The 10,673-nt window shown below is 39.0% G+C and overlaps 2 protein-coding genes across 3 annotated transcripts; both read left to right on the top strand.

Annotated features, from left to right (window-relative positions):
• The first annotated feature begins 3,895 nt into the window (after positions 1-3,895).
• On the top strand, positions 3,896-6,898 carry selenoh (selenoprotein H). Its single transcript, XM_034231027.1, has 5 exons — positions 3,896-3,979; positions 4,326-4,443; positions 5,294-5,436; positions 6,135-6,249; positions 6,631-6,898. Exons 1-4 carry the CDS (start codon positions 3,964-3,966, stop codon positions 6,239-6,241), a joined length of 384 nt encoding a protein of 127 aa, XP_034086918.1. The 5' UTR covers positions 3,896-3,963; the 3' UTR covers positions 6,242-6,249; positions 6,631-6,898.
• Positions 3,959-10,557, top strand: clp1 (cleavage factor polyribonucleotide kinase subunit 1). Of its 2 annotated transcripts, XM_034231026.1 has the most exons (8): positions 3,959-3,979; positions 4,326-4,443; positions 7,600-7,721; positions 8,343-8,617; positions 8,778-8,885; positions 8,994-9,113; positions 9,294-9,431; positions 9,582-10,557. In XM_034231026.1, the coding sequence occupies exons 4-8, from the start codon at positions 8,345-8,347 to the stop codon at positions 10,266-10,268; spliced, it is 1,326 nt and encodes a 441-aa protein (XP_034086917.1). In that variant the 5' UTR covers positions 3,959-3,979; positions 4,326-4,443; positions 7,600-7,721; positions 8,343-8,344; the 3' UTR covers positions 10,269-10,557. The 2 variants fall into 2 exon arrangements, with proteins under 2 accessions (XP_034086917.1, XP_034086916.1); XM_034231025.1 differs by lacking the exon at positions 3,959-3,979 and having other exon boundaries at positions 7,600-7,717.
• Positions 10,558-10,673: the final 116 nt, after the last annotated feature.

The following is a 10,673-nucleotide window of genomic DNA, read 5'->3' as shown; positions in this document are numbered from 1 at the left end:
TGTGATATGTTTTGTTAATCTCCTCTGATTGGCTGAAGAAAACAAGGTTGGAACATTCTTGCTGTCTAAAAACGATGATATGTTATATATTTCAATCAAGGGTTTTTACTGTTCTTCTTTTGTGAAAGGAAACAAATGTAATTTCACTTCTGCTGTCCAAAATGTCAAAGGACGTTTCTCAAGCCGGTAATGAATAGTTAAATGCAGATGGTAACCAAATTCAACAACATTTTAAATGTTTTATTGTAATACAGCTTTGGCAGGAGCTTTGAAGTTACATTATATAAAAGGATATTAACTATGGGTCATGATTTCACAGAGAAAGTGCAGATGGAAGAAATGCATGAGCGGGACATCTTATGTTGCCATGGTTAACCACCTCGAGAAATGTACATCAAAAACTTGAATCGTGACAGACTTGCTCAGCCTTCCTATATTTCCAAGTTGCTGTTTCATGGCAGTGTAGGCGTTTTTCCTTTATGCCTGAAAGCCCCTGCCTGGGTGGTCATGGGATATCTTTAATGCCTTTTCCGGTGCAGGAACACAACCAGCGAGAATTTCTCTGAAGTCGTCAGACTTTGATGATGTACACTTATTATACATTGTGCCCACTTATCCTCCCCCAACTCTCTATCATATTTTTCTTGCCTCTGCCTTTCTTTCAATCTTCTGTGTGTTTGCCTGCCTTTCATAGACTGTCACTCAATCTTTGTCTGAATCCCTATCACTCCAGAAATCTCTCTCTCTCTCTGTCACACACTCTCCCCCACATGATTAAACTTTTCTTGGCCAAGCCTGTGTGTTGGCTTGTGTGAGTTGGCACGTCAGTTTGTGTGACGTTCACCCTCACACATGTTTTTGTTTGAAAAAGAATGAACACACTGACGTCAGAGGGCCCAGAAAGAAAACAAATAATCTGAGAGAGACTTGCAGGAGGAGCAAATGGATATTCACGAAGTGTTTATGAATGTAATTGTATTTTGCATGGAAACACGAGCTTCCGGAGCAGCGAGCCTCAGCTCGTTATAACTCAACAAACGCAAGCGGAAGGAAAAACCGTAAACAGAGAGATTATGAGATCTTCTGTATATCTGAATAAATCATAGAAACACTGTTTATACTCCAAAAAGAGAGTGAGACTTTGCCATGAGTTCCCTACTGAGTCATAATGAGCCTGTTGTTTGGTTGGTGTTTGTGTGTCACTGGATTAAATGTTACAAAAGGGCATCAGTGGGCAACCCGAAAAAACATTCAGTTCTGGAGGAAGTACCCTGAACCCAAGAATAAAACTTTGATTACAACTATTTAAAAATACTCCCCTTAGAGTAAAAGCCCTGCACAAAAAGTACTACTTGTGTACTAACACAGAAGCATTACAGGCAAAATTATACATACTAAAAACACATTATTACATTATTTATACCTGTGTGTCAGGGTTCCTCCAAGGAATCACACCGTAGATCTGAATAGCCCTGAAATTATTCATGAGAGGAAAGTAAATAAAAAACGAATTGTGCAAAGGGACAGCACACGGTTATCAAATAAACATTAAGGCCTGTTATATAAACAGTTTTCTTAAACGTAGGGAAATTAACTGTAAAGCAAAATCTGACTGTAATGTGTGTCAGTGTGACTTAACAGTTGTTAATTTAACTTAATAGAATACAATAATTGAACTTTTTTGACCAGTGAACTTAACTCAGTTGTTTTTTTATATTAAAACAACTCATTTGAGTCCATCAACCAAAATATAAGACACTGGAGCCGAGAGCAGCAAGATATGGGGGAAAAAGACCAGGGTTTATGAATTAAATATATATCTTCTCTTGTTGCTGCATGCATGCATGAGTGTTTGTGAATGTGTGCATTTGATCACATTACGTAGTGTGGAGGCAACCAGTTGCTCTGTTCATCTGGTGTTTGTTGAGTCAGTGAGAAGTAAAAGAGGAAAGCAGGGTGAAGACAGGGCACATCTGTCAGACAGTCTGTCTTCTCTTCTGAAGCTTTACGCACATGGCTAATAATACACTCCAACAGACTGCAAAAACAGATTGGGATCCAAATACACTGTAGAGATTAGATGTGTCTTTGTGTCTGGTCTGTTTCAGAGAGTGTTATGCTAAGTGAAAGATGTATTAAAAATCAAAAACAGCAATAGTCAAATGTACCGCATGGCCAAGATAAAGTGTGGGTCTGAGTTTGTTGTGAACAAAAGAACATCTTTGTGCACTTGTGAGTCATCATACTGCCTCGCACTGGGGGGTAGTATAGCCATTATCTGTTGGCACCATAGGTTGGCACAGACGCAGTGTGTGACGTCCTTTAGACAATTTGCTTTATGCCCAAAAATGTGACTGGCGTGTCACTTGGAAAGGCACATGGATCCAGTATTGCTAATCCGGTAACACCATATTTGCTTAACTACTCAACACATTCGTCTGTCGCTCTACAGGGTTTACTCTCACATTCTCCTTATTTGTTTTGGATGCTGTCTTTTTGCCTCTCGCTAATTTACATCTGATAATTATGCAAACAATGGAACATGGAGCACAGCTCTTGGGACCAGCATTAATCTGCCCAACTGTTTGCAGAGGACATCTTGGCTGAGTGGAATGACGCAAATATAAGGCCGAAAAAGTCAGACTGAGTCAGAGGTCCCCACAGACCATTTTTGTGTCAAAAGGGGTTTCTTTACTATATGAACTTTATAAACCTTTTTATTTTTTACAATATATGCAACCTTTGATTCTATTGTCAAATCTATTTTGATGATTGGAAACAAAAGGAACAGCAGGAACAAGTCCACTAGTGGCCTTTATCTTAAACTGAGGAGTTAAACCCTGTAACATCATCCCACACCTCCACCTGTGGATGAAGCATCAACCCATTGTGTTGTCATCTTGTTGGAACAGAAACTGGGATGATTTTCCATGAAAAACACTTCAGAGGCTTGCAAGATTATAAAGCTTATCTGGCTCCATATGCTGTAGTGGATACGAATGATCTGGTGAAGAACTGAGAAGACATTTTTCTCAGACTTCGAAGCTTAAAATGTGGCATTCATATAGGCTAAAAGTAAAACTGCTTTTGCTTAGTGTAGATTTATTGTTGGACAAAAACAAGGTAAACTGACAAACACTTTCAGTGGGGTCCTTGTTCCAAAGTCAGCAGGTAAACTCGCTTCAGTGTGGCGGGAGTATTGGGATGGTAATGAAACTGGAATACATCTAAATAATAGGCTACTGTATACAAAAACATGTTGGTGCTGATGGAGATGTGGAAATTAAGGAAATACAATTATTATAAAATAAGAGGTAAAACAGGTCTCAATTAAACAATATATGATATCAGACTCTATGGTCATATTTCCCCAATGTCTGGTTAAACACCAGCAATGTATGTGCTTTGGATGTCATGTTTTACCTTTACACTTAAGACAGTAACAGTTGGACTGTGTCAGTGTGTTACTGACAAAGTACAAACAAAGATTGTTCAGACTTACATTTGCCAACATATTTCTTATTGAGATTTTAGCTGCTAAACGTCACACACATATGTGTAGTCAAAGATAGAAGTTGTGTCTCTATTTTCGTACAACTTCTATGATATAACATATCTCCCAAATGGAAACTGTGCACACTGTATCGATCCGGAAACAGTATACTTAATTTTAGAAAATGCAATATCAGCATCAATCACCTCTTTACTCCAAGAGGGAGTAAAAAAACATGAATTTAACTGTCATTTCTTTTAAGGAAAGAAATCAGGCAAAATACTTTAAAAAAAGGTTTTAGAAAGGAATTGAATCAGCTAAAAATAATCCACCCAAAAAAACAACTCGATGCAAACTCCAGACCAGTTGCTGGTAGTAATGTATCTTCAAACTGTTTTGCAACCCGCCAACCCATTAAAGAAGAAGAGTGAACATCCGGCTCACATGCGCGCGAAATTGTTGTAACACCAATGGCGTCGAAAGCAGGTGAGTGAGTGTAATGAAAGTGAAGAAATACTACTTTGTAATTAGGCAACATGACCAGGGTGTGGCGTATGTTGTTTAAAGTTGATAATCAGTTTCAACTTTTAACGGTTAACATGCTTTGCCAATAGTTTTAGGCTGTTGTAAGGCTTACAGTGGAGCACAACATCCAATCTGGGGGATTTAATGATTAAAGAACAACCACAAATAAGACCGTTTCTTATTTTAGTCACACACGTGTTTAATAGCTCAACGCTTTGACTCGCTCCCATAACAAACCATTGCATTATTTCCTTAATTTAAAGCGTAATTCGTGTAATCAAAACAAACATTACATGTGTGTTTTTAGGTCGCAGAGGGACGAAGCGAAAAGCGGACGTCCAGGCGGAGGAGGAGCCGCCCTCCATGGAGGAGAAGGACCGAGGAGAGGGGGAGGACCCGGGCCGGAGGGTGGTCATTGAACACTGGTGAGTCGCATTATGAGTGGATAAACCCTTAGTGGTGGAAGTACCTCGATACTATCAGGTTTAAATACTGTACATAAGTATAACATGATGCCCGTTTTGCTGCCTGTAGTTTTTGAAGATGATACTGTAGTTCCATTTTCAGTGGTGTCAACTAACTACATGTTTGAGGTAATTGTACTTTACTTAAGAATTTCAATGTAATGCTACTTTGTATTTCTACTCCACTGCAATTCAGAGGTGAATATTGTACTTTTACTCCACTACATTTACTTTGCAGATATGGATTACTGATAACACAAAACAATTATCAACACTCATAATAAGACTTAAGTTATTTAAATTCACATGCTATCCAACATTTGTTCCACCTTCACTAGCTTGATAAACACATTCATATATCTATGATGATTATGATGATTCTGAAATAGGCCAATTGGCATAGCCAGACATTTTACTTTTGGTAGTTCAGGTATATTTAGATGCCAAAACTTTTACTTGAGTAACATTTAGAATATGGGACTTTTACTTGCAACAGAGTATTCCTACACTTTGCTATTTTTACTTTTACTTAAGTACAATATCGCAGTATTTCTCCCACCTCTACTTGGGTATTACCATTTTATGGAACACTTCTACTCCACTGCACTTCAGAGGGAAATATTGTTCTTTTGAAGGTCTTGCATTTTTTTTCGCCCGCTGTAGTTTATTAGATGATAGTTCCCTTCAAAAATGTTGAATGTAAGTATAAAGTAGTTGTTTTTATCATAAGCACTAGCAGTCACGCTCGTCATTGATGACTACAATAGGCTGAACAGACGTCCAACTGATGGTTGATCTGTTGTTCTGGCAGTAAGAGCTGACGAGTGTATGGGCGTAATGCTGAGGAGGTGAAATCTGCCCTCCTGGCTGCCCACCCTGATCTGACTGTGGTCTCCAACCCTGAGAAACCTCGCAGGAACAGCTTCGAGATCACTCTGCAGGATGGAGGCAAAGGTGAGGAGGACGAAAATGGGAAAACCAAGAATAACTCTGCCATCTGTTGTGACAAAGGGAAGAGGGAGTGTCATTATATAATTCTTTGGACTTTCAGTTATTTGTAGGGGCTTTTAGAGATTCAGTTTGTCACAATTATTGATAACCAAAACCTATTGTTTATTCCTCTGCTTGCTATGCACCTACTTGATTTGTATTTGCTAGGTTATAGGATATTCACCTCTTAGAGGATATTGGTGTTGATGAATTACATTTCATTTGGTGTTCAAAGCAACAATAATATCACAAATAAATGTGCATAAACAGAATGTTAAGGATATGACTTTTAGACTAGCTTTGGACAATTATGATAATTTTAGTTCATTGGTAAACTCTTTTCTGCCTTATTGAACTCTAATCAAAATAACAACAGGTAGCTGTGTTTATCAGAAATGCCTAAAAGCAGCCAGAGAAAAAATAATTACACATGTGCAAACACATAATATTCCTTTATCTAATTGCCTATAATATGTTTACTTAGTGAAATAGGTTGATGTTAGTCACTTTCTGAAGTTAGTGTTGGAGTATCGGAGTCAACACATTTCCAAAAATGTTCAACGAGCATTTGTTTTTTCTAAGGCTTTGGAAACAAATTACAAGTGTTGGTTATCTTCTGTATTGCTCTTACAAATGTCACTCTTAATGTCCAATTCCTAAAGAAACATCTCTATGGACTGGAATAAAGAAAGGTCCGCCACGAAAGCTCAAGTTTCCAGAACCTGATGTCGTGGTCTCTGCTCTTCAGGACGCTCTGAAGGCTGAGTAGATGCCTAGGTTTGTCTATTCAAAGCTATCAGACAGAATAATAAACAGATTGCAATAGCCACAAACATTATTCAAGAAATGCACTTAATAATGAAATGTGTTCAACTTTATTAAATAGAAACGCAGAGTAGAACTGCAACACGTGTTTTGACTAATCGAACAAAAACTTGATAATTGATGAATCAGTTTCTCATAACAGATATTTTAGAATATGTTGTTTTCAGACTCTCAAATATAGATACAGTAATTTTGGTGTTTTGTGTTATCGCAAATTTCACTTGGACTGAATTCCTTAGAGGTGTCTTTTGACTGTGGTACACAACAGTGATGTTAGAATTGTTGATATTTCAGAGTTTGACGAAAGTTTATCTTGTCTTACGTTACGTACAGCCGACAGTTCAGTGGATGTGACCGTGGAGGCATAATGATGAGGAGCGACGAATGAGATGTCCTCAGTCCCTCCTCGGATGATCGAGCTCCATCAGCTCACATCTTCTGGATGAATGCTGACATCTAGTGGCTCGTCTCTGAGCAAATACATTTCGAAGATCCCCAGTCCTGCTGTTTTTTTTAACGTGTTTCTTCTTCTTATTATGTCTCAATGGTTTATTGTGCTTTTAATTTGGTTTTGGTGAATAAAGTTTTTCTTGTTTCATAATTACTTGTGGATGTATGTTTTTGACTCCAGCCAATTGTTTTTTTATATGTTACGTTTTTTTGTATATTGCAACAACACCCTGAAAATGTTTTTCTGTTGTACAAGGCTTTTATTTGATGCCACTGTCTACTTCACTATATTTCAGAGGGTAATATTAAGAGCAATAAAAGAGCATTTTCCTATTATTTTTATGTTGGTAATGTAACAATATTACATTTTCACTTTAGGCTCTAGATATTTTTGACAGTATTTCTAACTAGTTATTACAAACCAAACATTTAATGGAGAAAGTTATACGTTAATAGTTAACACCTTCCTTTACCACCCTAACCTCCGACAACACAAATCATGAATATACAAATACACTTTTATTATGATCGCAAGACCAATGATCTAGAATAACAGTCTGAGATGATATTTTTCTGCATTTAGTTATTTCCCTTTTAATACCTTATTTACATATTTCTGTTTTTACTTGCATACCTTTACTTAACTCTTTCAATACATGACTTGTGTAGTTATTAGAGTATTTGTACAGTAGGACATTAGTACTTTCAGAGGTGTGTGATTTATAAAGCTAAATTATAACCTAATACATATATGAACCCACTCTTCAGCTCCTAAGACATTTAGGAATAATGAAAGAAGCATTTTCTTCTCTCGATAAAATGTATAACTACTTTTAAAATCTTGTTTTGAAGCCAACTTCAGACATGATAGGTTGGGAACGACGTGACGTCATCATTACGGGACCAGCCACAGCGTTGGTTGCTTCAGAGTTTGGAAACCTATTTCATTCTACAATACGCCTTGAAAAAAGTCCGTAAGTACTACACAATACAAAATAATCCACTCGTAGACATTCACCTGACAATATGGGAGTAGTTTATTGATGTTTGGAGTTTTTTTAAAATCCTCATTCCACCTTTACTGCTGAAGTTAAGAGGGCTAACTTAGCTACGGCTTGCTAACGGCTAGCTAGCTGGTCTTGCCATCGATGAGATAAATAGTGTTTTTATTGATACGTTCACGTTATAAAACCTGTTCCTACAGCCAGCAATCAGCCAAGGACTGGGGGTATTTCTGCTTTTCAAGATGATTATTTCAATTCACATCTGTTCTTGGGCTTCTTCCATGTCACTACACAACGTACTATCGTAATTGCACGTTACATTTGTGTACATGTGTTCACAACTTCACAGTGATCTCAATGGCTGTGTTTGGTATGATTAAGTCAACTCTTACTTAAAAAATAATAATATATAACACTCATTCAAAAAATAAGACATGCAACTCTTAAAGATATATATATATATATATATGGAACTAAAAGTGAGGCAGTAAAAGAGGCGTTGTAAGATATTCTACTGTTTATTATTCTGTAACGTTTCTTTCAATGTGCTGTTATTGCCATGTGTTTGTTACCTGGACTTTCTCTTGTCAGTAATGGCCACAGAAGGTGTGGAAACCACAAGTGAAGAGGTCCCAGTACCTGGAAAGGTCAGCACCAGGTATGATCTCGAGAAGGAGACTGAACTCAGGTTTGAGGTGGAGTCAGGGGAGGCAGTGGAGCAAATTGAACTGGAGCTCCTCACAGGAATGGCTGAGGTGTTTGGATCAGAGTTGAACCGCAACAAGAAATACACATTTGGAGCAGGAGCCAAGATTGCAGTTTTCACCTGGCAAGGCTGCAGTGTGAATCTCTACGGGAAGCCAGAGGTGAGCAACTGGAAGAGGGTCCATGCAAATGTGTGAATGTTTTAATGTGTGTTTTTTTGTGGGGTTATTTGGCGATTATGCTTTCCAATTGGATACAGCTCCACATTTAACACTGTGTAACTTTGGGATTTTGACATTTGATGTATCTCTCCTTCATCAGGTGGCTTATGTTTCTAAAGATACTCCCATGCTGCTCTACCTGAACACACATGCTGCCCTGGAACAGATGAGAAGACAAGCAGAACGGGACAATGAGAGGGGGCCAAGGGTAGGTTTGAATACAAAAAAATACTGTCTTCTGGGGATGTTGTATATAAGCGTACCAGATCTTAGTAAATGCATTTTCATTGATCTAGAATATTTTCTCATTCCTCAGGTTATGGTGGTTGGACCTACAGATGTGGGGAAGTCAACAGTGTGCCGGCTTCTGTTAAGCTACGCTGTAAGGGTGGGCCGGCGGCCGACACTGGTGGAACTGGATGTTGGACAGAGTGGGGTGAGATACATTTGAGTTATCATTAACATTGACCTAGACTATGAAAAGGAGAGGAATAACAACAACTGATATTTAAATATTTTGCATCGTTTAGTCAACCAGCGATCTCAAGTTATTTTTTTACAATAGTCAGAGCAAACTCCTTTTGATATGAAGAATTAACAACATTGTGCTCGTCAGGTCTCAGTACCTGGGACAGTTTCGGCACTGTGCATTGAGCGCCCAGCAGACGTGGAGGAGGGTTTCTCCGTCCAGGCTCCTTTGGTCTACCACTTTGGCTCTACTACCCCAGGGACAAACATCAAACTTTACAATAAGGTAAGAAAATAAAGATTCTGGCTTTTGGGTAACATCAGAGTTTAAAAACAAAAGCCCACTGCCAAACTACAAACTTTGTCTGCATTGTCATCAGTTATTTAGTTGTATTCGCCTCCACGTTTCTCACAGTTCTTTTCTCACCATTTGTAGCTAACGTCATGCCTGGCCGAGGTGTATTCCCAGCGCTGTGAGGTGAACAGGAAGGCCAGCGTGGGAGGCTGCATCATCAACACCTGCGGGTGGGTAAAGGGCTCTGGATACCAAGCTCTGGTCCACTGTGCCTCTGCCTTTGAGGTGGACGTGGTGCTGGTGCTGGACCATGAGAGGCTCTATAATGAACTCAAACGAGACCTCCCTCACTTTGTACGGGTTGTGCTCCTCCCTAAGTCCGGAGGCGTGGTGGAGCGCTCCAAGGAGTGCAGGCGGGATACTCGCGATGAGAAGATCCGCGAGTATTTCTACGGCTTCAGGGGAGTGACCTTTTACCCCTTTTCCTATGAAGTACGTTTCTCAGATGTCCGCATCTACAAGATCGGAGCACCATCCATCCCGGATTCATGTTTGCCCCTGGGAATGTCTCAGGACGACACACAGCTGAAGCTGGTGCCTGTGACTCCAGGGAGAGACCTTACGTATCATGTGCTGAGCGTGAGCAGCGCAGAGGACGGAGAGGAAGGGGCTAGAAAGGGTATCGTAGAGAGCCCTGTGTGTGGCTTTATCGTGGTGACTAATGTGGACACACAAACACAGGTGATGAAGGTGCTGTCCCCGGCACCCAGACCCCTGCCCAGACATACTCTGCTTATCATGGACATCCGCTTCATGGACAGTAAATGAAGTCACACTTTAGGGAAGAGGACTGAGTGTGAATTTCTGTTGAAAATAATATTGTTTTTTACTTGTTTTCTATATGCTTTGTAAGAACTACAGAGGGCAAAAGAGTAAGATTTTAAGAACTGAAATTAGTAGCTGCTGTAAATGTACCCTATTTTATAAGACTCTGTACAGACGTTTCGGCTATTTGTGACAATGCAATGTTTTTATTATTGCAGGAACTGTTTCTTTGATAATCTGTTTTGAAATGTTTTTGTTTGTTGAGTAATAAATGTTTTAAATGTAAAAAAAATGCTGTTTTGTTTCAATTGCATTTAGTTCCATGGTTGAGTACCTTTTCTATATTAGCACCGTATGTCAGTATATCTGATAACATTTCTGTGCATATGTCCAGTACGTATTAATGGA

This window comes from Gymnodraco acuticeps, unplaced genomic scaffold, assembly GCF_902827175.1.
Source record: "Gymnodraco acuticeps unplaced genomic scaffold, fGymAcu1.1, whole genome shotgun sequence".
In the NCBI taxonomy this organism is placed as follows: Eukaryota; Metazoa; Chordata; class Actinopteri; order Perciformes; family Bathydraconidae; genus Gymnodraco; species Gymnodraco acuticeps.
Note: the sequence above shows the minus strand (reverse complement) of the source record. Positions and strands in the feature narration are given on the sequence as shown.

Bases quoted from the DNA above. Each gene is read 5' to 3' on its own strand.
- clp1 (XM_034231025.1), top strand. From the start codon at position 7,612: ATGATAGGTTGGGAACGACGTGACGTCATCATTACGGGACCAGCCACA. The intron at 9,114-9,293 runs GTGAGATACATT...TGTGCTCGTCAG, and splicing joins TGGATGTTGGACAGAGTGGG to GTCTCAGTACCTGGGACAGT. The intron at 9,432-9,581 runs GTAAGAAAATAA...CACCATTTGTAG, and splicing joins ACATCAAACTTTACAATAAG to CTAACGTCATGCCTGGCCGA.